General features: G+C 44.7%; 1 protein-coding gene across 1 annotated transcript in view; it reads left to right on the top strand.

Annotated features, from left to right (window-relative positions):
- MTHFD1L (methylenetetrahydrofolate dehydrogenase (NADP+ dependent) 1 like) overlaps positions 1 to 26306 on the top strand; it is a 191928-nt gene that overhangs the window by 2194 nt on the left and 163428 nt on the right. The window contains exons 2-7 of the mRNA XM_066247887.1: positions 7885 to 7969; positions 9118 to 9168; positions 9263 to 9316; positions 12487 to 12611; positions 13085 to 13185; positions 16667 to 16803. Coding sequence (XP_066103984.1) covers positions 7885 to 7969; positions 9118 to 9168; positions 9263 to 9316; positions 12487 to 12611; positions 13085 to 13185; positions 16667 to 16803 — 553 coding nt within the window. The remainder of the gene's footprint in view (positions 1 to 7884; positions 7970 to 9117; positions 9169 to 9262; positions 9317 to 12486; positions 12612 to 13084; positions 13186 to 16666; positions 16804 to 26306) is intronic.

The following is a 26306-nucleotide window of genomic DNA, read 5'->3' on the forward strand; positions in this document are numbered from 1 at the left end:
TACACGGGTGGTTGTATGGCTCTCATGGAATTACATTTTAAAACATGTGGCATTCATGGCTTTCTCAGCCAAAACGGTTCCCGACCCCCCAGTAGGCACTTATGCCATGGTGAGTGAATGGAGGACTCAAAATTTGGGGTCATTTCTGGGTTTTGTTTATAATGTCTTTCATTGAAAGCCATGACTGACCTAGAGATGAGTGGTCAGTAGGCTTAGGACCCTGCTGCATGGGACTGGCCAGCCTCCAGCCCCTCACTACAATGGAAGAAATGATTGTGTTTACTGCAAAGGGTTATGGGAAGGGTTACAAAAGAGAAGGTAAACAACATGCACAGACCAAGAACTGTCACATACTAAGGCCTCAGCAGATGTTGGCTATTATCTACAGACACTGACGTTTGAATTTCGCATAATATTCACAAGCCACAAAACATTATTATTTTCGTATTTCTTTAAAACTTATTTAAAATGTAAAAGTCATTCTTAGTGGGTGGGCTTTAGTTTGCAGCTCCCCTTCTAAACTTGGAGAAGAAAGTGTTGTGCAATGAAATACTGCTTCATAGGATTATGGTTAAGAGATGGGTGCTTAGCATCAGCCCTGGCATGTGGAAGTCCCGGGTTTGATTCCCCGGTCAGGGCACAGAAGAAGCACCCATCTGCTTCTCCACCTTTCCGCCTCTCCTTTCTCTCTATCTCTCTCTCTTCCCCTCCCACAGCCAAGGCTCCTTTGGAGCAAAGTTGGCCCGGGCGCTGAGGATGGCTCTGTGGCCTCCGCCTCAGGCGCTAGTGTGGCTCCCATTGCAGTAGAGCAGCACCCCAGAGGGTCCAAACATCGCCCCCTGGTAGGCATGCCAGGTGGATCCCAGTGGGGCGCATGCCGGAGTCTGTCTGCCCCCACCCCAATCTCCACCCCCCACCCCCACCCCCCTTGCTTTTCACTTCGGAAAAATACAAAAAAAAAGAAAAAGAAAGAAATAGGTACCTTGCTTTGCAATATGACTTGACCACCTAATAGCTATGAGAGTTTAGGCAAGATATCTGATCTCAGTTCTTCCTGTACAAAAATGAAACCGTAGTGTCACCTGCTTTATAGGTTGTTGTGGAATACTATACTTGAGTAATTCTATGAAGCACATTTTTAATATCTCCAAAATTGGTATTTATCTTTCAGCTGATGTTTTTTTAATCATTGGCCAGGTGTTAGTCACAGTGTATTGTCATTACCTGTACCTGTGCGAACTTGGCCACAGCTATGCACTTCATTGTACCTTGTTGACTTATGTGCATCATCTAATAAAACTTTTCTCTAAGAAAGTCCCCAGAACTTGGAGAAAAGGGGAAGGTGGGCCTATCTGAGAAGTCACCCAGAATAGACATCCAAGAACCAATGTATGTTAGTTCTTGATTTGTTTTATAGACATTTATCAGAAAATTTAAACAATAAGCTCCTTCAAAAGCATAGTGACCTGTCACTGGTCCAGGAACTGGCAATTAATCGCCAGTGTTTCTGTCAACAAGTCATGGAAGGGCCGTGTTAGGAAATGATGTGATTTCTGGTTCCTGTCTGACAATTTCTCATTGACATCTGATGGAAGCAAGACTGCGCCCGCCTCAAAACGTGCAGGGTGGATGTCAGGAACTTACCCAAAGCCCCGGGGACAAAAGAGTTTGTCTTCCAAGAAGTGTATCACTAACACTCTTGATAACACAGAGGGTGATATTATGTGTGTGTGTGTGGGGGGGGAGGTTGACATATCAATGATTCTGAATAAAAAAAAAAAGTCACTCAGAAGATTCAGATCCTGAATGTGAAGTTTTAAGAATATCTCAGTCAGTGTTATGGGTATGGTTTCCTTTCCATGTAGTATATGAGTGGTGTATAACCAAAAAAGAATCTGTCTAAATGAATCTAAAAGAATGCTTTTGATACTTACAGAATAAGCATTGTATTAAGGAAACATTTTACCATAGTTCAATTGGCAACATTTTTTTCTTTCTCAGTAATTTATAAAACAATGATATGTCTTTCATTCTTCTGTCTTAAATTGGATGTAACAGAGTAAATAAAATTAAAGCTCCCAGATCAGACCTATGCATAAATAGGAAGCAGGCTAGATTGCTGTAACAAAATACCCCAAATAACTAAGGACCTTAGCATCCAGAAAGAAGCAGTCCAATGAAGGTAGGACCACCCTGTGATACCTGCTCACTACTCCAGGTCTCCCATCCAGCACGGGGGAAAGGGGATCAGGTTGCTGGCGTACCTTTCTCTTAGCTGCGTGGAGCGCCTCTTCTGGCCAGTGCTCACCGGTTGGCCAGAGATTAGTCACATGACCCCATCAAAGTGTGGGCAAAACTGAGAAATGTACTCTCTAGCTATGTAGCTATGTGGAGCTGTTATTAAAAGAGGGAAAGTGCATGGAAGTATTCATGGGAAGTACCCAGTGATGTTAGCCATCATTAGCAGCTTTGTCATTACTGCCTTTACTATTATATAAATTGTATCCACTCATTGCCAATGCACTGGTTTATTAAATGCTCTGTGGTGCTCCCAATCCGCATTATTTCTTTTGGGAAGAGACTATTTGGGAAATCTTTACTATATTTATGTACAAGTACCTCTTTTGCCTTTGAAAAACTTGAAAAGTTGAACTATAAAGTATTATTAATAAATTAATAAATGTAAAGTACCCAATCCACAATTCCGCAAGTTTTCGTAGAGGCACCAAGTCCAAATAAGTTTTTGAAAAGTTTTATTAAAGGAGGAAATTTATTAAATATGTCGGCCGCATATATCTTACACAGGGCAGTTCCAAAGTCCCAAATTGTGCGTCTCATTAATATTCTCAGGGTTGGTTATATACCGTTAATTATACATGGGCGGGGAAATAACCTGACATCACGGTGTAAGCAAGCCTATACCTTTTTTTTCTCCTATACAGGTTTAGGGAAAGGGTGAAGGGAAGGGGGGATGGGTCACAATTCATTAGCAAGTCTATAACATCTGTCTATAGGATTCACAAAAAAACATTTCTACACATTAAAACCTACAAGGCAACACAATGGCAAAAAATGTCACTTCACATACTAAAAGACATTCCTATACTTTCTAGTGTTCATTTGCTATTCCTTTGTCCAGAGATACATACATTAACTACATGCTTTCAGGAGGGGAGAGGTAGTTTCCATGGGAACAAATGCCTGTAAATGGTCCATTGGTATAAGAAAAGGTTTAATTTAATTTTTCCCCCTATACCTGGCTAGCTATTCACCCATTTCCCCATAGGTATGAAGGAAGGTCAGAGAATCCAAGTCACTTTCCTCTTCTGCATTTACAACACAATGCCATCGGCCATCTTGATTTTATGCTAATCACAAGTATAGAAATCACACTTATAAAATCTTTCTTCACGCCTAGCCCAAATTAATAAAATGTTCTTTAAGCTTCCTAAAATATTAATATTAATTCTGTAGCCTTTGGTACCTTACAACAAAATAAGATCACTAGAGGGATGTACTTAAATTGGTAGGGCTTTTTTGTTTTGTTTTTGTTTTTGTTTGTTTGTTTTTAGTGAGAGGAGGGGAGGCAGAGAGACAGAATCCTGTATGTGCCCTGACCAGGATTCACCTGACAACTCATCTGGGACTGATGTTCTGCCCATTTGGGGCATTGCTCTGTTGCTTATCAACTGAGGTCTTCTTAGCACCTGAGTGGAGGCCATGGAGCCATCCTCAGTTTCCAGGGCCAACTTGCTCCAATCAAGCCATGGCTCCAGGAGGGGGAGACAGAGGGAAAGAGGGGAAAGGCTGGAGAACCAGATGGGCACTTCTCCTGTGTGCCCTGACCCAGAATCGAACCTGGGACATCCACACATTGGGCGGATGCCCTACCACTGAGCCAACCCACCAGGGCCAAATTGATAGTTTTTAATAACATTATCAACTACTGCTTCCCAGACTCTTTTGCATGGCCATGGGTAGCTAGCTGCAAGGGAGGCTGAGAAACATGGTCATTATTCTGGCAGCCTTATGTTCAGCTAACACATGTTACAGGTGTCTCCCAACTGAACAGTGCCTTCCAGAACTAGATAGAAACAAGGGCCCAACTTGGTCCAAAGTAGCAGTCATGGAGGCAGGGAAACAGCTGAGCACATAGCCTTCAGTCTCCCATGATTGGACAGAAGATTTTAGTGCTCATTTATAAGGTGAGTTATAAATGTTCACATATAGTCTCATTTATTCAACACAATAATATGGTTATTTCACTGGAAATTAAGTTGCTCATCCCAAGCTTTTAAAAACAAAACAAAAATCTTCACAGGTCATGAAGAGTCGCATGCCCACCTGTTCTCTGGCGTCTAGCTGAGTTCACGTAGAAAGGTTCGTCCTGGGCCCTGGCCGGTTGGCTCAGCGGTAGAGCGTCGGCCTGGCATGCGGGGAACCCGGGTTCGATTCCCGGCCAGGGCACATAGGAGAAGCGCCCATTTGCTTCTCCACCCGCCCCCCTTCCTCTCTGTTTCTCTCTTCCCCTCCCGCAGCCAAGGCTCCATTGGAGCAAAGATGGCCCGGGCGCTGGGGATGGCTCCTTGGCCTCTGCCCCAGGCGCTAGAGTGGCTCTGGTCGTGGCAGAGCGACCCCCCCGGAGGGGCAGAGCATCGCCCCCTGGTGGGCAGAGCGTCGCCCCTGGTGGGCGTGCCAGGTGGATCCCGGTCGGGCGCATGTGGGAGACTGTCTGACTGTCTCTCCCCGTTTCCAGCTTCGGAAAAATAAAAAAATAAAAATAAAAAAAAAAAAAAAAGATTCGTCCTGGTTGAGTTTTGAAGCTCTTAGACATTTTCTGAGCACCCCTCTCCTCTAGTCCACCTACTCGAGAGCAGCATCCTCCAGTTGTGTTCAACTTCCTCTCTGAAAACCTGGAGGTGCTGACTCTTGGCTCTTTGCCCTTGGCGGTTTATTTCTCATGTTACCTGGCTGGAATTTTATCTTGCATTTTTTGAAAGTTGTTATGTGCGTGCAAGACCATGTCAGAATGAGAAAACAAAATTTAAAGGTGGTTAAATGCCGAAATGTGGGCACTGCCTTGGCTGAGCCTTTTCTTTATTACACTGGGGAACAATTTTTATTTTCATCTTCTGTTGCATGAGGTTTTAGAACTGTTTCTATGTATTTCTACATCACTGATTCCAAATCTGAAATTCGTTTTTTGGCACATGCTCTAGTTTTTATGCAATTTTAATTTCTTTTTGTTACAGTTAATGGTATGCATTGGTTTTTAAATTGGATGGAGTTAAAGGGCAACAACTCTTGGATTGAACATAACCACAAGGCAATTAATGTTTTACAAACATCACTTTTACATAATTGTAGTTGTTTTTAAATGTAAAAAATTATTATCCGATAAAAACACCCTCTTATTTTGTTTTAAGATTGAATCATAGCTTCTTCGAGTAGGCGTAAATGTAAGAATAGTCCTGACACCTTCTGTTATATATGTGGCTGTTACACACTTCAATGTCAAAGACTCAATATTTCATCATTTGTGACACGTGCATATATTGCCTATTTTCAAGTTCCCCTTGGCAATCTAGACAAGAATTGGGGTCCTCATATTGTGTGTCATAATTGTGAGGAAATGCTTTATGACTGGACAAAAGGAAGATGCAAAGGAATGCCTTTTGGTATTCCCATGGTTTGGCGTGAACCTAAGGACCACAGCAGTGACTGTTATTTCTGTCTGATCCATACAAAGGGCATCGGCAAGAAAAAATGGCATATGATCGCATATCCTAATATTCCTTCAGCAATATGACCTATCCCACACTCTGAGACCCTCCTGGTTCTAGTTTTCAATGGTTTTATTTCTTCTAAGGATGAAGAAAGTGAACATGTTGATCAAGTGTATTTTGATAAGATGCATGAGGAAATGGTTGTAGAATCTGAAAAGTCTTCTTCTGATGCCAAGCAGTCATTAACCCCTCAGTAGTTTAGCCAACCCGAATTCAATGACTTAGTAAGAATGACATAAAAATTGTCCTCGACTTTCTGAAGTATGAGGAGCATAACTGGATCATTTGTGTGGATCTTAAAATGGTAAATTTTCTGCTAGGACAACAGAGAGGTTTCACGAAGTATCCTTGCTTTCTGTGTTTATGGGACAGCCAAGCTCGGGAGAAACACTGGACACAGAAGGAGTGGCCAAAACATGAAGCTCTGGAAGTAGGGATGCAAAATATTGTAAATGAACCTGTAGTTAATCGAGACAGGATCATTTTTCCCCCAGTTCACATCAAACTTGGCTTAATGAAGCAGTTTGTTCAGGCTTTGAATAGAGAAAGTGAATGCTTTCAACATATTATTTCTGATTTTCCTGCCTTGTCTTTCGAGAAGATAAAAGCAGGTGTATTCGATGGACCTCAAATTCGAACCCTCATTCGTGATGAAGAACTTGCCAGATGAATAAGGAGGAGAAAGCAGCATGACAGTCTTTTGTTGCAGTTACAAAGAACTTTCTTGGCAACAAAAAAGCAGAAAACTATGAACTTCTGGTTCAAAGGATGCTGTTGGCTTTCCATGACATTGGATGTAACATGAGCCTTAAGATTCACTTCCTGAACAGTCACCTTGATAAGTTTCCCAAAAATCTTGGACCTCTTAGTGATGAGCAGGTTACTGCTGGAGCATCAAACAAGATTGTCCTCAACAAGTACACAAACGCAAGAGCTACAAACGCAAATTTTTGCCTGAATAGAATTTAAATGTTCTGTGCAAATGTTATGATTAAAATGTTTTAATATGTTCATTTCAAAATTGTAGACAAATTCTGATGCAATCATATCTTTTAGTATATTAGTGTATTTACTACATTATATAAATTATTCTATTTTCACAAAGATGATGCCCAAGAAGACATTCTACTTCATTATGTTAAACTAAATGTTGAAAATTTTACAATAAGATGAAAACCTAAAATCTTGAATTGCAATAAAACCATAGCCTACAGAGAAAAACTAATGTCAGATTTGAGATCAGCACACTCAAATTAGGAAAGAACAAGTATTTTTGTGGATGCAACAAAAAATTTGTTCCCCAGTGTTATCGTAGGAGGAGGGAAAGCCAACTTCATGTGCAAGTGGGAACATTCCGTAAGGATGGTGAAGTTAGGCTCTGGAATTGCTCAGAAAGAGACTTGTCCCACCTTATTTATGGTTAGCTCCACTGTGCTACCCTCCATAGTGCTTAGGACCAGGTAGCCCCTGCTGGGGCTTTTGGGAGGTCCAAATACTTTGTGCAGAGTCCAGAGGAGTGAAATGCTCTCTCCCTAAGAGGCCTTAAGAGACTATCAAACTCTGACATGTCTCCAGTGTTTCTGCCACCTTTTCTCCCGGGCCCTGCCTTCTGCTCTCCTCCCACTCCTTTAAACACGGGGACCTGGAATCTGTCCTAAACCACCACTTCTTCAACCTTCCCATGCCCCTGTCTTCACAACCGTCCCTCCACCAACATTTGCTTTCTCTCTGGACCCCAAACTCTTTTTTCCAGAGGGTGAAGGAAAGGGATTATTTCACAAAGAAACTCAAACTTTTCATTACAATAAACTTGGAAAATACCAAAGGAAAAGAGACCCCTAGGAAATTACTCTTGACCTCTAGTGTGCTCACCGGGGCTTGCTTTGAAAGTGAGATTGCCACGCTCTGCCCTGTGTTAGTATTTCCCGATTGCAGCAGACTCCTGCCCTGCCCTGCACACTTCCCACACGTGCGGCACAGCCGTACGTGGTCTAGTGATTTTCACTTACAGGGACGAACACTCTAGGGAAATGTGTGGTATCCGTCCTGTCGAGTCTCTAACAAAGACGCGGTATGTTGTTTTTCTTTCTCGGTATAGAGATGTCATTCAAAATTCAAAAGAGGTTCTGCGTTTATTGCAAGAGAAAAACCCTGCCTTTAAGCCGGTTCTTGCTATTATTCAGGTAAGTGGAGAATGTGGCTGTCTGTGTCTTACTATTTCAGGATGCCTTTCAATTTAGAAGATAAGTGTATACAAAAGGCCAGCTGCGTTTCTTGTCACCAAAGTGCCTTTCGGGCTTAATGGAGGGAAGAGAGCGTTCAGTTGGAACTGCTCTCATTCCCTCCCCGTGGTCCTTCTGCTACCACAGGGTCCCAGGTTAGGTACCTCCCTCCTAGAACTTGTCTGCTGTGGGTCTTTCTCCCCCAGGGTGGGTAGTTTTTAAGAGGTCAGGAGGTTGGCGCTCATAGAGGTTCCATTACAGAGGATTTATTGTGGCCCGCTCCTAAATGCTTATCTCCTGTGATTCGAAGGGAAAAGTTCCCCTTTGTTTCTGTGGATGACATACGCTTGCTGAGACATGGTATTGGGTAACCTCACTATTAAGTCTTTGAAAGCTTGCCAGGAGTTCGAAGGGCTAAAAGTCATTCATGTCAGGATCTCTTCCGCATTCCATGTGCATCTTTTGGCCGCGGCCCCTTCGTGTCCTACTGCTGCTGGCACCACTTGCCATCCTTTCTGGCACACCCATGTGATGACAGGTGCAGGGAAATATTGAGGTGAGCCAAGCCTGTAAACTCACTCAGCACAGCAGTTGGACTGCTCCTGTCGTGGTTGGCATGCACTTTGTATGTCAAAATAACAGTGTCTGGTTCCATCAACGCTGTGATTTTTGAGACTGTAGAGCTACGCTCAAGTCACTTGCATTCCTTGGGGTCTGCCTGCACATCCCCTTCAAAGATAGGCCCGCGAGAGGAGCAGAAAGTCAAGTGGGTCAGGAGCCTGGGACTCTGCTCCTAAGGGCAAGCCATCTAATCCCTGTGTTCTGTGTCCTCCTTTAGAAAGGGACACAGGCTATCTGGCTATAGATGCCTTAGGGGGACTCTTATGTAAAAGAAAAAGACACAGTTGGAAAGCCTGAGAAGCTGATATGCTGATGAATACCACCAGCCTTTAGTCTCCTTTTATGAGCAGTAAGATCCCTCTGTGCACTTTCCCTATCATCTTTGTAATTAGATCAGTTACGATCGCAGAATTAGTCTCTGTTTTGTCTTGTGCCTTTTCAGCATGCTTCTCTGTTGTTAATTCTCCTTCTCACTCCCCTCTCCTAAGGCAGGCGACGATAACTTGATGCGGGAAGTGAACCAGGATTTGGCTGAGGAGGTGAGGACTGTCGCTTTTCAACAGCTCATTTTCGTGTTTTGATGCTACACCCTCTCGCAGTGGCAGAATAACCTCAGGTTCTTTCTCTTTTCAGGCTGGTCTGAACATCACTCACATCTGCCTTCCTCCAGAGAGCGGCGAGGACGAGGTAATTACAGCGGCTCACTTGAACCCTTGCTTTGCTCTCCTCGTTAGACCTAATATACCTGTCAACGTCTCCTAGTTGTGGTTGGAACAGATCGAGCCTTTTCTTGTGGCTGAACCTTCAGAGGGAAGCATTCACTTTTCCCTCTAGCCGAAATAAATGCTCCTTGATCCATCTGTCCCTACTGCCTGTTTCTGCTGAGGACGTGGGCTATGACGTGGTAACCTGGGTTGTGTTTCTTCAGGGTAACAGCAGGGTCATCGAGCAGAAATTGTCTGAAGACCAGTTAGTTCTGGGTTGTTAGCCCTTGGGCCATTCCTTTGGCTTCTCTGAGTCACAGTGGCGGAACAGGATGGGGTAATCTTCAGGGTCCTTTCCAGGCTAACATTCTGTAAATCCTTTAGTGGCAGCTGATAAAAAAAAAAACCCATAAGATCCTTTCACTGCTGCGTGTGATGTAGTGGTTCCTACCAGCGGGGAGTAACAGCTTTCACAAGTGTCGTCTGCAGCCTGGGGGAGCAGCCACCCCCAGGACGAGTGGTGAGGACACTGGACCTTCCTGGCCCTTCTGTGGCGGCTTTCCTTCACGCTAGGGCAAATCAAGATTGGGTTGGACTTTCCGTGATAGAAACCCTCAAAGAGCTAAGTCTGAAATAACACAGAAGTTCACTTTTCTTGTACGTGAACAAAATTTAGAAGCAGGCGGCCCCTGGCTGGTGTGCTGGCGTCACAAATTCATTAGACACTCAGGCACCTTCGATCTTGCTGCTGAGCCATCTTTGTCACGCAGCATCATATCCAGGGTGTCAGATTCAGCTCAACACGTCTCATCATTCTAACAAAAAACAAACCTGGCCCTGGTCAGATAGCTCGGTTGGTTTGAGCATCAACCTGGCCTTTGTGGTACACAGAGGGTGGGGTGATTTCTTAGCTGTCCCCTGAATCTTGGGGCTCGGTACAACAGGACCTTATCACCGGCAAGTTAAAGGAAAGCCAAAGACCAAAGACAGGCCTCCCGGTCTTTTCCCTTCAGGGACCTCTCTTGTGAGTCACAATTCTCATTCCATTGGCCTGAACCTAATTGCTTGTCCATGATGCAGGGGAAGCTGGGAAATGTAGTCTTTACACCAAGGTGGTCTTAGGTCATTTATTATCACAACTAAAAATCAAGAGTTTATTCTAAGGAAGAAAGGAAACCAGATATCAGGCAGATAAGTTTCTGCCACGCTTGCCATGATAATATTACAAATAATTGACGCCCGTCGAACCAATATTAACAAAAAATGCAGAGAAGTGCGTTGTCTGCTTTTCAAAGGATAACCGTTGTTGGTGGTGGAACCCACGTTACTTTAGGGTGTTTTGCCACGGTATTGATTGTGTTGTACTTTTCTTTATTTTCCATGACTGATTTGTTGACAAGGAGTCATTTATACCCTTTTTTTTTTTTGAAATACCAATAAATGTGGATTTGCCTAGTGGTGCTTTGTTGGAAAAGAGGAAGGATCTTAATTTGTTAAGATTTTGTTGTTGTTGCTCCTGTCACATCCTAGTTACAGACCGGTCGCCAGAGGGCCCTCATTTCATTCTGGACTTTATTTAGATGTCTCCTTCCCTCTGACCAGCTCGCACCTGACGCCACTGAACTAGCCCTTTACCCTGTTTAACCTGCTGTTTTTCTTTACGTCATTTACCACTTCCAAAGAATATAGTGTTACTGTTATTGGTCTTATCTTCCCCACTAGAATATAAGCTTCATGAGGGCAGGAATTTTGTTTGCAACTCTAGTTTCCTTTACTTAGACCTGGTCAGAGTAGGTGCTCAGAACATCCAGCGTTTGTTGAATAAAGAAAGAATGATGAATGAATGAGAAGATTTTCTTTCTGAATTTTGTATAGTGAATAGCTTTTTCTTCTCTTCCCGTAGTAATTTCTGCTAGACATTGAAAAAAAAAATGGTATACCAACACTTCCTAGGAAGATCCGTATTCATGAGCTGTCTCTCTTATGAACAAGTAGTATTATTAAGTGAAATGAATCATTTCTCTCCTGGCATAAAAAATAGAGATAACTAGAAAGGGCAGAGCATTGCTGGCAGTCATACCTAGCCATTCATTAGTTATTACATTAGCTTCCCAAACTGTACTTTAGTCTTTTTCAAAAATAGTGAATTATTTCTGTGTTTCCCATAAAAAAAGATCTATCATCAACCTTTGGAAATGCTTTCTGTGTGCTGTTCAGGTCCAGAGACCATGAGGGCCCGAGTGACGCCTCCTTGCATGTCATGATTAGTAAGCTTTTATTGAACACACTGTGTTGGAACCACAGGCTTGGCCGGGCCAGGTGGAATGCTCGCAATTCTTGCTTCCTGGCCTCCCTGAGAGTTGGCAGTCCGCTTGGCTTAAATATGATTGTTGACAGCAAATTGTCTTCTGCCTGTCTAAAGTTTACTAGCTGTTGAGCTTTGGTTTTGTTCTGTTCTCTTCTGTTCTGGCCGAGAGCAGAGTGGTAACAAAGACTGAGAAGTCACTAAAAAATTCAGCCAGGCTCTTTTTCTTTTTCTTTTCTTTTTTTTTTTTTTTTTGAGTTTTTATAAACATGATGTAAAGGGAAAATAAGATTTTTTTTTTTTTTTTGTATTTTTCTGAAGCTGAAATGGGGAGAGACAGTCAGACAGACTCCCGCATGCGCCCGACCGGGATCCACCCAGTACGCCCACCAGGGGCGATGCTCTGCCCACCAGGGGGCGATGCTCTGTCCCTCTGGGGCGTCACTCTGTCGCGACCAGAGCCACTCTAGCGCCTGGGGCAGAGGCCAAGGAGCCATCCCCAGCACCCGGGCCATCTTTGCTCCAATGGAGCCTTGGCTGCGGGAGGGGAAGAGAGAGACAGAAAGGAAGGAGGAGGGGGGAGTAGAGAAGCAAATGGGCACTTCTCCTATGTGCCCTGGCCGGGAATCGAACCTGGGTCCCCCGCACGCCAGGCCGACGCTCTACCGCTGAGCCAACCGGCCAGGGCTGGGAAAATAAGATTTCTTCATTGTTCTTCATTCCAAGTATTTGACAAGGGGTGAAAAAAGAAATGACAATGGATGTATCTCTCATATATATAAGTAAAGCTTCTTTTGCTGTGTCTTATTCTTGCAAAACAGATTATTTTAGGTTATTTTCCTCTTCAGATTATAGATGAGATCTTGAAGATTAATGAAGATACCAGAGTGCACGGCCTTGCCCTTCAGGTCTCTGAGAACTCATTCAGCAACAAAGTCCTCAATGCCCTGAAGCCAGAGAAAGATGTGGATGGGTGAGAAAACAGAAAACGATCCATGGGAATCACTAAATCCGTTTTTCTGCTGTGCTGGTTTTAGTGATCTGTTTCAACCATGTCAGTAATTAAGAAAGAAATCATTTTGCTATTTAATATCATTTAAAATTCAGTATCACTTAAATATCACATAATATTTTAGGGAGTTAACGGGGCTTCTTAAATTCTGTATAAGAAAATGACATGTTTCAGAAACCACACTTGTCCTTTTGTAGTGCAGAATGAGAACACCCCAGGTTATCTAGACTCAGGAACCACCGTGAAGTTTCCTGAGGGGCTACTCTAAGAAGCTAATGGCTCTTATTCCTCCCACCCTTTAATTTATATTTAATTATTTAATGTATCTACCTATGCGGCACTGACTTGGATGTTATTGGGGATTAATCCGTGTGAATTACAGACGGGTGAGTTTTGACCAGTTTGACTGCTGGTTGCCTTCTGTTTGGTTTCAGAGTAACAGACGTGAACCTGGGAAAGCTGGTGCGGGGGGATGCCCACGAATGCTTTGTTTCGCCTGTTGCCAGAGCTGTAATTGAACTTCTGGAGAAGTCAGGTACGATGCTCTTTCAGAAATGCTGCTGTTTTCTCTTTATTGGTACTTAACATTGTTTTTTATATTTCTGAAGCTGGAAACAGGGAGAGACAGTCAGACAGACTCCCGCATGCGCCCGACCGGGATCCACCCGGCACGCCCACCATGGGGCGACGCTCTGCCCACCAGGGGGCGATGCTCTGCCCATCCTGGGCGTCGCCATGTTGCGACCAGAGCCACTCTAGCGCCTGGGGCGGAGGCCACAGAGCCATCCCCAGCGCCCGGGCCATCTTTGCTCCAATGGAGCCTTGGCTGCGGGAGGGGAAGAGAGAGACAGAGAGGAAGGCGCGGCGGAGGGGTGGAGAAGCAAATGGGCGCTTCTCCTGTGTGCCCTGGCCGGGAATCGAACCCGGGTCCTCCGCACGCTAGGCCGACGCTCTACCGCTGAGCCAACCGGCCAGGGCTTAACATTGTTTTTTAATAAGGATTTGTTTCTAGAGTGTCAGGATTCTAATTGAAATGTGGCTTTATTTATATCATCATTTGAGGGGTATGAATGATATAGGAAGTTTGCAATTTACAAGAGAAATCAGTAAAGATAACCTGTTCTAAACCAATTCTCAACTTCTCTCTTGAAAATAGTCAAAATAACCATGGTGAAAAATGCGTCGTTTTAACTTCTCAAATCTGTCAACATGCATACCTTTATAAGAGTTATCATTAAGACTTAAATGAGCCTGACCAGGTGGTGGCGCAGTGGATAGAGCGTCGGACTGGGATGGGGAGGACCCAGGTTTGAGACCCCGAGGTTGCCATCTTGAGCGCGGGCTTATCTGGTTTGAGCAAAGCTCACCAGCTTGGACCCAAGGTCGCTGGCTTGAGCAAGGGATTACTTGGTCTGCTGAAGGCCCACAGTCAAGGCACATATGAGAAAGCAATCAGTGAACAACTAAGGTGTCGCAATGAAAAACTGATGATTAATGCTTCTCATCTCTCTCCATTCCTGTCTATTTCTATCTATTCCTCTCTTTGGCTCTCTCTCTATGTTAAAAAAAAAGACTTAAATGAGGAAGCTGTTGGTTATAGTTTAGCAGGCGTAGTCAACCTTTTTATACCTACCACCCACTTTTGTATCTCTGTTAGTAGTAAAATTTTCTAACCGCCCACTGGTTCCACAGTAATGGTGATTTATAAAGTAGGGAAGTAACTGTACTTTATAAAATTTTTAAAGCAGAGTTACAGCAAGTTAAAGCATATAATAATAATTACTTACCAAGTACTTTATGTCGGATTTTCACTAAGTTTGGCAGAATAAATCTTTATAAAACAACTTACTGTAGGCCCTGGCCAGTTGGCTCAGTGGTCGGCCTGGTGTGCAGGGGTCCCGGGTTCAATTCCTGGCCAGGGCACACAGGAGAGGCGCCCATCTGCTTCTCCACCCCTCCCCCTCTCCTTCCTCTCTGTCTCTCTCTTCCCCTCCCGCAGCCGAGGCTCCATTGGAGCAGAGATGGCCCGGGCGCTGGGGATGGCTCCTTGGCCTCTGCCCCAGGCGCTAGAGTGGCTCTGGTCGGGGACAGAGCGATGCCCCGGAGGGGTAGAGCATCGCCCCCTGGTGGGCAGAGCATCACCCCTGGTGGGCGTGTCAGGTGGATCCCGGTCGGGCACATGCGGGAGTCTGTCTGACTGTCTCTCCCTGTTTCCAGCTTTAGAAAAATACAAAATAAATAAATAAATAAATAAATAAAAATAAAACAACTTACTGTAGTTAAATCTATCTTTTTATTTATACTTTGGTTGCTCCGCTACCGCCCATCATGAAAGCTGGAACGCCCACTAGTGGGCGGTAGGGACCAGGTTGACTCCACTGGTTTAGGGTCTATTCATAGAGACCGAGATTGGGATTTATCAGTGAGCAGTATCTCTGAGTCATAAGTATTCAATTTCCCCCTTAATGTTGTATTTTTATGTTCGTGACAGATACACGAATAATTTCTTCCTCTTGGTTATTAAATTTAGTGAGTAAATTGTTACTGGTGTCTCACATATTTATGGACTATAGAGGGAAAAGGGGCCCCATGCTGAACCTGACCAGCTCAGGAGAGGCCTGCCTGGTGGCCTCGCAGACTCAGAGACCTAAAATGACCACACAGGATGGTTTGAAATTAAAACTTTATAAGTAGAAGCAGTTCTGTCCTAGGGCGGTATTTTTCTCTAACAAAGGTCCATGCTTACTTTAATTGAGCCTATTGTCTTTTTGCATCTACAATGACCTGATAATATTCCTTGAAAATGTAAGAGTAGGGCCCTGGCCGGTTGGCTCAGTGGTAGAGCGTCAGCCTGGCGTGCGGAAGTCCCGGGTTCAATTCCCGGCCAGGGCACACAGGAGAGGCGCCCATCTGCTTCTCCACCCCTCCCCCTTTCCTTCCTCTCTGTCTCTCTCTTCCCCTCCCGCAGCCAAGGCTCCATTGGAGCAAAAGATGGCCCAGGCTCTGGGGGTGGCTCCTTGGCCTCTGCCCCAGGTGCTAGAGTGGCTCTGGTCGCGACAGAGCAACACCCCAGATGGGCAGAGCATCGCCCCCCTGGTGGGCATACCCTGTGGATCCCGGTTGGGGCATGCAGGATCTGTCTGACTGCCTCCCCGTTTCCAGCTTCAGAAAAATACAAAAAAAAAAAAAAAAAGAAAATGTAAGAGTAATCTTCTTTTCCAGCTCCTTTGGGGCACAACCACCCCACAGAGCAGAGAGCACAAATCACCTCATTGTTATTATTATCACGTTAATTGTTAACTGATAACTGTGCAAGCCTGCATAAGTCTGTGTCTGTTCCTTTTACTTTTCTCCAGTCCCAGGAACGTCCCCACTTTGCTTTCTCCCGCCTCCCTCCTCTATCACCAATGGGTTTTACGGAACCCCTATTCTTCTCCTTTAATTCTGCTGTGTGAAGTGGTGAAGCCACCACTTTCTGAAGCATTCTCTCCGTTCACTGAGACTTGGCTTCCCAGCAATTGTTGACAGTTTGGCTCAAATAAACTCACAAAAATTTATACAGGTTTGGACATTTTTCACGTTGACAGGACTCTAGCTGAATACGTAAACATTCAACTAACTAAATTTTTCTCTACTACAGCTTGAGGAAAAAAGAGGCAAATGCCCCTCCCTCTCACCTGAACAAGCAACAGTCAAACAAAAATACCAAAATATTCACTAAAGTTCAATTAGAAGATTAACTTTCAAGGTATACCTTTAGGACACTGGCCATTAGGCTCAAATCTCAGATAATTCATAGAAACAGTGTTCTTTCATCCTTGGGATGAATAGGATGGTGATTCTTGGTTATTCTACCTACCATAACATTTGCAAAGAAAGAGTAAATTTGGCTTAATTGTTGTGGGGCGGTGCTCCGAGGGCCTAGTTTTACCAGATTATTTTTCTTTCCATTAAAGCTGTATCTTAGAGAGGCTCTGATATTTGGATTGTAATGCTGCTTTCCATTTGGTGGGCAGGTGTCCACTTAGAGGGAAAGAAGATTTTGGTAGTGGGAGCCCATGGGTCTTTGGAAGCCACCCTCCAGTGCCTGTTCCAGAGGAAGGGCTCCATGACAATGACTTCCCAGTGGAAAACGGCTCGGCTGCAAAGCAAGGTAAGCATCACACCTGTTAGAAACAGAACCTTAAGCGCTTGCATTAGAAAAGGAGAAGGGCCGGAAATGTAGAGGCTACGTATATATCACGTAAGACAGAAAAACTCAAAAGATGGATACAATGAAGAGCATAGATTAATGTAACAGAAAACAAATATATATAAGAGATTATCAACAAAGTTGGTTTCTGTAAAAGTCTAGCAATACAGATACACCATTAGCCAAAATAATCAAGACCAAAAGAGAGAACACCAGCCATGTTAAGAATGACAACAACAACAAGGGCGGTTTAACATCAGGAAAGCTATTACTGTAATCCACCATATCATCAGGTTAAAAACTAGACTCTTACCATAGTAGGTGAAGAAAAGTCATTTGATAAAATCTAGTATCCTTTATGTAGAAAACCTCTTAGATTGGGATCTAAAGAGATTCCTTAATTCAGTAAAACATCTATGAAAAATTAGAGCAAGTATCTCATTTAATATTGAAATATTAGAAATGTTTCTTTTTAAATTTGGAAAAACAAAGGGTACCTGTTATCATTACTATTAATGAGCACTCTATAGGAATTCATAGACAAACTGTAATAGGAAGAAAGAAAGAAAATGTATAATGATTAGAAAGGAAGACACCCAACTGTCTTTAATCCTAAATGATATGGCTGTCTACCTAAAAATGTTCAAAAGAGTCTATTAAAAACTATGACAACTAGTAACCGTTTAGCTGGGTTCTTGGTTATAAAATGAACTTGCAAAAACCAATTGCATTTCTAAATAGTACATCTACAGTTAAGAAATTACATTTTAAAAAAAAATACACTTTTTTTTTTTTTGTATTTTTCTGAAGCTGGAAACAGGGAGGCAATCAGACTCCCGCATGCGCCCAACCGGGATCCACCCAGCATGCCAACAGGGGGCGATGCTCTGCCCATCTGGGGCATTGCTCTGTTGCGACCAGAGCCACTCTAGTGCCTGAGGCAGAGGCCATGGAGCCATCCCCAGCGCCCGGGCCAACTTTGCTCCAATGGAGCCTTGACTGTGGGAGGGGAAGAGAGAGACAGAGAGGAAGGAGAGGGGGAGGGGTGGAGAAGCAGATGGGTGCTTCTCCTGTGTGCCCTGGCTGGGAATCGAACCCGGGACCTCCGCACGCCAGGCCAACACTCTACCACTGAGCCAACCGGCCAGGGCAAAAAATACACTTTTTAATAGCAATAAGAATATGAAGTACCTGGGAACAAATTTAACAAAAGTTATTTCTGACCATTTGAAAGGAATTATGTAATTTTAATGAAACTCATTAAGACCCAAATAAATGCATGGATAAGAAGTCTCAATATCTTCAAGATACTAATTCTCCCCAGATTAATCTATAAGTTTGGATCAAAATCCGACATAATATTGTTTTGTAGAATTTGACAAGCTGATTCTAAAATTTATATGGAAGCACAAGAACAAAAACACAACGCTCTTGAAAGAAAACTAAAGCTGTAAATATCAACATGGAGGGACTTTTTAAAACAGCATTCATTGAAAAAAGCAAGATGGATATTGCAGAAGGCTACATTTCATTTCATAAACACCACTTACATAAGGTCAGAATAACAATACTACCTGGTATATATTTGTAGGGCTACACACATATGAAATAAAAGCATATAGAAGTGAATGGGAAGTGTGAACCAAGTTAGGGAAACCATTTGTAGGAACAAAGATGTGGTGTAGATAGGGAGGAGACCTGGGGACCTTCACTTGTATTGGTCATGTCTTTTTTCTTACACTAGACAATGGATAGAGTGTCCAGGTATGTTACATTATTTTTTTATATATGTATAGTTTTATGTCTTGAATCGTTAATACAGTTTTTAATTTCAAAATATCCGAACGCATTTCACAAACATCCAGCAACGTAATGTCAAAGCACATTAAGTACAATAAATTAGCGCAGAACAAAATCTGCAAGCACATCTCCGCCATGTTGCTGCGTAACCATGAACACAGACAAGTGGCCATCCTGCCCGGGGAAGGCTGGCATCTCATCTGGGACTTCAAATGTTTGAGTGGCAAGTGGGTCAAACCTATCTAATTCTTTCTTGTTTTAAGACAGCTCAGGAAGTTGGTCTTGCAACTCAAAGCAAACCATTGTGTTGTGTTCGGTTTTCTTGAGTGTTCACCACATGGTGGCAGCCTAGTCAAGAGAATTCGAAGGCAGTGCTTTGTAATTTAGAGCCTGGAATTTCTGCTTTGGAAGCTTAGTGGAAGAGAAGAGGAAAACAAACCTTGCCCTGCACTGAACAGCTGGGGTAAAAGAGAGAAAAATGCCTTCGCTGGCCATGGAATGTTTTCACAGCTGTCACAGATACTTTTGCTCGCTGTATCTGTATTTTTGAAAAACAAAGACACCTTTTAAAGTAATTTTTATTGTGGAAATAAATCACCTGACTTCTCTGGGATAAATCTCGTTCTAACTTTGCGAACGATTAAGTAGCTTTACTCTCTAGGGAATCTAGAAACTGGGTAACATTTCCATTTTCATAAATCTAAGAAGGTTCTCTCCGAGAGCTCATGTTGCTCACGCATTTTGTTTCCTGAGCCCTTGGTACTTACAACAGCACCTCCATGAATCCCAGAGCCTGGCAGCTCTCACTCTTTTTTATTGACTCGTCTTTGTAGTGAAAAATGTGGAAAGAAAGGTTCGGGGCTCCCCATACTTGTCTTTGAAGTGTATTTGGTGTCTGGTATTTGGCCCTCTCTGCCTGGCTACTTACGAATGACAGGCTCCCATCCCACCATTTTTCATGCTAGTACTTAGGACGTCACCAACCACTTAACCTTCCCACCAAAATGTCTCCATACCTCTCTGTCTGACTTTGACTTTTCACTATTCCTATACCTTGTTTCATATGGTCAGTAGGCCCTCTGCAGACCACAGTCAAAGAGTGGCAGTTAATATGGTTCAGAGAGCATCTAGGCATAAGTTAGCATCCTGGGGCTCTGAAATGGGACAGGCCACTCCCGCCACATCCTTGGAAGAGCATCAATCACCATGAGAAACATTGAATGTACTAGTTCAACAACAGATTGAGATTTTTGCATCTAATTTCATCAGCAGTAAATAATAGTGCGTTTTAAGATCCTTGTCCACTTAGCTTCTCAGTGTGATCAGCAGTGATACGTTAGGGAAACTAAAGGCTTGTGGCTACTATGTGGAAGGAAATTATCTTTGGAAGTCATTTCTTACGTGCTTATTTGTACCTGGCATGGAACGAGAATCCCTGTTGGGCATCTGGTTGGAGTTTTCCAAAGAGGGGTTTCTGGGTCAAGGCATGACCATGTAACACCAGGGTCCTGTCTACCACCTCCTAAACCCCTTCCAACCTTTCACGTTTGGGATGACCTGCAAGTAATCCCGGCCTGCCTATAACCAGTGGGAACTGCTTTTGAAGGTCTGGAGTCAGGCACATCTGCGTCCTTGGTAAGCAGTGGAGCATAGGCTTTGGCAACAGACAGCTCTGAGTTCAAGCCTTAGCCCTCGCTTCACTGCTGGGAACTCGTCTCTTCATGTGTAGAATGGGGGTCATGGTACTCCCTACCTCACAGGGCTGCTCTGAAGGTCCAAAAATTGTGTGCGTTTGCTCAGCACAGACTTGGGCGCCTGTTAATATTAATATCCACATTCACAGCTGCGCTGCTGTTAATGGTGAGTCAGGAAAGACACTGGTGCATTTCACTGTACAGATGTGTAATTGACCCACCATGAAGGAAGGCAGTTGGGTCCATCAAATTATAAGGGGATGAAGCCCAGCCGAGTCCAGGATCCCTCATTGGAAGCCTGGAATGCCTGCCTCACTGCATGGCTGGGGGGAAGGAGGGAGTCGCTCTGTGAGGCTTCCGACAGCATGTGGAAGCCAAGTGAACTCAGCCAAAGCGAAAATGAAAGACAAGGTCTGAGGGAAAGTGGGTGCCCGGTGTCGGCCAGGCCCAGCTCCCCCTCTGGTCCTCACCAGGAGTGTTATCACCGTTTATTTATTTTTTGCTAGAGAGACAGTGAGAGAGCAGGGGGAGGGACAGACAGGGACATACAATCAGAAAGATGAGGAGCATCAACTGGTAGTTGCTGTGCTTTAGTTATTCACTGACTGCTTTCTCATTCGTGCTTTTTCCGGGGGCTCCAGCTGAGCCAGTGACCCCTTGCTCAAGCCAGCGATCTTGGGCTTCAAGCCAGAGACCATGGGGTCATGTCTTTGATCCCACGCTCAAGCCGGTGACCCTGTGCCCAAGCTGGCGACCCCGTGCTCAAGCTGGTGAGCCCGCGCTCAAGCCAGCTGAGTCCACGCTCAAGCCAGTGACCTCGGGATTTTGAACCTGGGTCCTCAGCATCCCGGGTCGGTGCTCTATCCAATGCACCACTGCCTGGTCAGGCTGTTATCACCTTTAATTAACGTAATGGAGAGCCCTCTGGTCCCCAGCTGTGGACCTCTGCCTTCGCATGGTTCCTCTGTTGCTCAGAAGACACTTTATTTCAAATCACGTCTGCTGGGGATTTCTGGTTTACCAATTATCCCTTCCATGTCCTACAGTTTTGAGGAGCAGTTACATCCAGTTGATTAAATAGAAACAGATCCTTTGTCTATCAGCCTGCCTAATCTAAGGATAGTCTTTGAATACCAACAACACATAAAATCTCCACGGGTCCATAGTGTGAGAAATTGAGATTGGCCATTTTGGAGTTCTATAGAAAACAGGAGGTTCCTGTATGTGGTAGCTTTATCGCCGATGCCCTTCTGAGTGTATCACTGAAAATTAAGAATCAGTTTCCTGCTTTGTGTCTGAGCGCTGAGATGCGTTATGCATTTATGTTTGGGGGAGGGGAAGAATGTCTGGGCATTTGTCCAAATGAGCCACATGCGATGGAGCATCAGATGTCGGTGAGCAGAGCGCTGGGTGTGATGCTTTTGCAGAGGGCTAAGAAATAACCTACTTGCTCCAGCCCCACACTCAGCTTCCCAGGCCCCTGGAAGTGACCCCAATGTGGGGATGGGACAGAGCCATCGCCCAGTGAGAACTGTCCTAGATTTGGAGATATCCTCTTCTTCACCCTATTGAGTTGTTTTTCACCTTCATGCCGAGCACAGTCCGAGGTGAGAGAATGTTCTGCATCTAGTTGTTAGGAGGCAGAGTGGTACCCTCTCCAGGGAAGAGGGTGACAGGCAGCACGGCGCTCTGCGTGTGTGGTGCCTGCTTGCTCCCACCCCAGCTGAGAGCCTTCTCTGCATCTGTGTGAGACACAGCTGGGCCACGATGGCAAATGGCCTCCAGCTGGGACAAACTGTGTCCATCCCAGCTGCGTATATAAGAAACAACCTAGAAATAAGAGAACCGTTTTATTTTCTTTTTCTCAGAGGATCTCTTTCTCCTTCTTCTGAGCACAGACACCCTCAGAACTAGAACTAACGGGGAAAAAATACAGGTCTTTCACATTTGATGAATCAAATTGTCTTGTTTGGGAGCAAAGCTAAATGATCACAAAGTTGTTACCAGTTTAAATTCAGAGCATAGCATGGCTTATAAGAAGCTTTTTATAGTGAATTGGAAAATTCTAAATATATTTGTGTTGGGCATGTGAAATCTTGAAAAAAAAAATAATCTCTTTTCTAAGATAGGGGTGGGGGAAAACATTAGCTTTTAAACTGGACTAGATTAGTGAGTTACAATCTTTCTTTTTTTATACTTATAATTTTTTATGCATTTCTCTTTTAAATCTTGTAGGAAATAAAAAGTGTAGTTATAAACCAAAAATATAATAATACTGGCTTCTCTGGAGATCTTTGTCCACATGGCTTAGAGTTACTGTCTCATGTCCCCTCATTGCAACCTGAAGAACTGCTTTTCACATTTCTTGTAGAGCAAGTCTAGTGCTAATGCACTCTCTTGACTTTTATCAATATGCAAATGAATGAGTTTCTTCTTCAGATTTTTTGAAATACAATTTTGCTGGATATAGAATTCTCGGTTGACAGATTTTTTTTCCTTCCAGCACTATAAATCTGCCATCCCACTGTCTTCTAGCCTTTAAGGCTCCAGATGAGCAGGATAATTTTTTTTAGCAGGAGGGGCTTCACTTAAACCAGTATCATACTATAACAGCAATGACGGTGGCTAACACTAATCGAGTCAGTGGTTACTGTGACAGTGCTATCCTTTGCTTCTGTTTTCTCACTGAGTCCACACCGTCATCCTACAAGGCAGGACTCTCATTCCCCTGGTATCACAGATGAGAAAACTGAGGCTCAGAGAAGTAAAGACTCCAAATTCCAAATATCTACAATTTAGAAAATGATAGTGGCCTGACCTGTGGTGGCGCAGTGGATAAAGCGTCGACCTGGAAATGCTGAGGTTGCCGGTTCGAAACCCTGGGCTTGCCCGGTCAAGGCACATATGGGAGTTGATGCTTCCAGCTCCTTCTCTCCTCTCTCTCTCTCTCTGTCTCTCCCTCTCCTCTCTAAAAATGAATAAATAAATAAATTTAAAAAAAAATTCTTAAAAAAAAAAAAAGAAAAGAAAATGATAGTGGTGGCACTAGAGCCTGTGTTTTCCCTCACTGCCCTATGTCCTCCACTCCTATTCCAGATAATCACGTCAAGTCTAATCACCGGTCTTTAAAACCCAAAGTACCTGACAGCTTGTACTGGGAACATCAGAACATTAGACTGTTGAGTTCACTGTTGTTTTATGCCAGCAGTTAATAATCCGACAGACACCCTTTTAAAGAGAAGGAAGCTGAACTAGACTGGGTGCTGTTCCCTCCCTGAGGCCTGGGCTTCTCACCACCCCTCTGGGCTCAGTCCTCAGAGGGGAAATGTTCTCCATACTGAGGGCAGGGCAGGAGGACGGCCTCATTGTTGTGGGTGTGGGTGTGGGTGTGGGGGGCGAACAGCCCCTGACCCCAGGAGACCACATATCTTATGCGAAGCCAATACCAGGGTTGCTCAGTAATGTGTGATGAGGTGACCTGAGCGATGAAGGCCCCTGTCCTTGCTTTGACAGGTTTTTGAATATTTAAGGCCTTTAGGTGCCTTTTGGTGTCAGCTCTCATTCTTCTCACTGTTGCTTCTGCCTCATCTGTGCCTTACTTATTAATACCCCCAAAGGGGGTGACTAAAGCTTTTATAAGAGCCCCCAAATCAGGCCACTTAAATTTAGCAATGTTGAGAACAGGATTTGTGAGAGAATCTGTTGAAATTAATGGACATGTGATCAAGAGGGGGCCGTGTAAAGCCCCAGGCTGGATAGGCTTAGATGGTCCAAGGTGTACCTTGCACAAAAGGATGCGGGCTCCCAGCAGTGTCCTCAGAGAACAGGCCAGTTACGTCACCCCAGCCCTAGGTATCATCCCCGTTCTTCCCCTTTCTGCCCCATCAGCAGAGCCTGGCTTCAGTTTTCACCCCTTCTTCTCTGGTGTTAATGCTTTTTTTTTTTTCATTTTTCTGAAGCTGGAAACAGGGAGAGACAGTCAGACAGACTCCCGCATGCGCCCGACCAGGATCCACCGGGCACGCCCACCAGGGGCTATGCTTTGCCCACCAGGGGGCGATGCTCTGCCCATCCTGGGCATCGCCATGTCGCGACCAGAGCCACTCTAGCGCCTGAGGCAGAGGCCACAGAGCCATCCCCAGCGCCCGGGCCATCTTTGCTCCAATGGAGCCTTGGCTGCGGGAGGGGAAGGGAGAGACAGAGAGGAAAGCGTGGCGGAGGGGTGGAGAAGCAAATGAGCGCTTCTCCTGTATGCCCTGGCCGGGAGTCGAACCCGGGTCCTCCGCACGCTAGGCTGACGCTCTACCGCTGAGCCAACCGGCCAGGGCGGTGTTAATGCTTTTTAAGGATACAGAATTAGAATACTTTAATCGGAAGGTCTTAAACATAATCTATACTATGACAGTAATGCACCTTATATTTGTATAGAGTTAGTTTTCCAGGCCTCTTTGTATATTATCTCATTAATTGTATGAAAACCCTGGAAAGCCAGGTGTCGGGCAGGGTTCCTTCACCATGGTCATTGGTGAAAAGGAACAGAGCCTAGACTGGAATCCAGAGCCTGGGACTGGACCCAGAGCACTCTTCCCATCCTTGCTGTCAAGTGCAACGTCCTCTCTTCTCAGCAGAAGCAGCCGAGTCCCCGAGAATTCCTGGACGCACGTAGCATGCAGGACTCTTGATGTGCCACCCGAGGTCCAGACCTGGAGAGCGTGAATGTGTCAGGGAGTGCAGAGCTAAGTTCCCACGGCCACAGCAATTTGCATTCGCTCGCACATGCTGTGGACATTAAAGCTGGTGGTTAGCAGCATAAGCGTAAATCATGGGGGGCTGTCCTGCCTCTGTGATGTGCGGCTGGTTCTGGAAACTGTCACTTGAGCACTTCCTCATTTTTTTGCCACATGGTTCCGAGTCTCTGTCCCGCTAGGTTCCCTGTCCGCACGCACATGCGTGCACAAAGTCTTTCTGCGCCTCGCCACCCTCCATTCTGAGTTTATGTCTTTCCTCTGCTGTGCAGAAGGGAACTATCTTTGACAAGTCATTACTAGATTTGAGGTTGGGCTTCCTTTTATCATCTGTCATAACTTATGGGAGTGTCAAGGTCACTTGAAGAGGGATTAACTGTTTTTTCCATCGTTTTGGACACAACCATGTATCTTTGATATTCTTTTCTCCTTCACAGAGCAGTAAATACGTTGACTGGTGATGTAAGAGGTGAGCTTAGGAACATTTGGAAAAAGGAAGGTCATTTATTAGCTTTTGGGGGGAAAGGTAGATAAGCACTGTGATCATAAGCCCTCATTGTCTCCTTGGCCCATAGTCATTCTGATTTGTGAAATAACCATAAGGTAGGTCTTAATTTTCAAGGCCAGTGATCTGTTCTACTGATCACGGAGGACAGTGGAAAAAAGAAACATTCCCAGTTCCTGAAAGGAAGATTCTCCCAGGATCCCAGGATGAGATCACTTGGGGTGCATGAATTGGGGGGAATTACCTCTTGTTGGGCTTGTCATTCTCCCATCTTGCCAAAGTATTACAACATCTGAATGAAATGGGTTGGACATTCTTCTTTTTTTTTCTTTTTTTTCTTTTTTTTTTTGTATTTTTCTGAAGCTGGAAACGGGGAGAGACAGTCAGACAGACTCCCGCATGTGTCCGACCGGGATCCACCCGGTACGCCCACCAGGGGCGACGCTCTGCCCACCAGGGGGCGATGCTCTGCCCCTCTGGGGCATCGCTCTGCCCCTACCAGAGCCACTCTAGCGCCTGGGGCAGAGGCCAAGGAGCCATCCCCAGCTCCCGGGCCATCCTTGCTCCAATGGAGCCTTGGCTGCGGGAGGGCAAGAGAGAGACAGAGAGGAAGGAGGGGAGGGGGTGGAGAAGCAAATGGGCACTTCTCCTATGTGCCCTGGCCGGGAATCGAACCCGGGTCCCCCACACGCCAGGCCGACGCTCTACCGCTGAGCAAAC

Source organism: Saccopteryx bilineata, chromosome 12, assembly GCF_036850765.1.
Source record: "Saccopteryx bilineata isolate mSacBil1 chromosome 12, mSacBil1_pri_phased_curated, whole genome shotgun sequence".
Taxonomy (NCBI): domain Eukaryota; kingdom Metazoa; phylum Chordata; class Mammalia; order Chiroptera; family Emballonuridae; genus Saccopteryx; species Saccopteryx bilineata.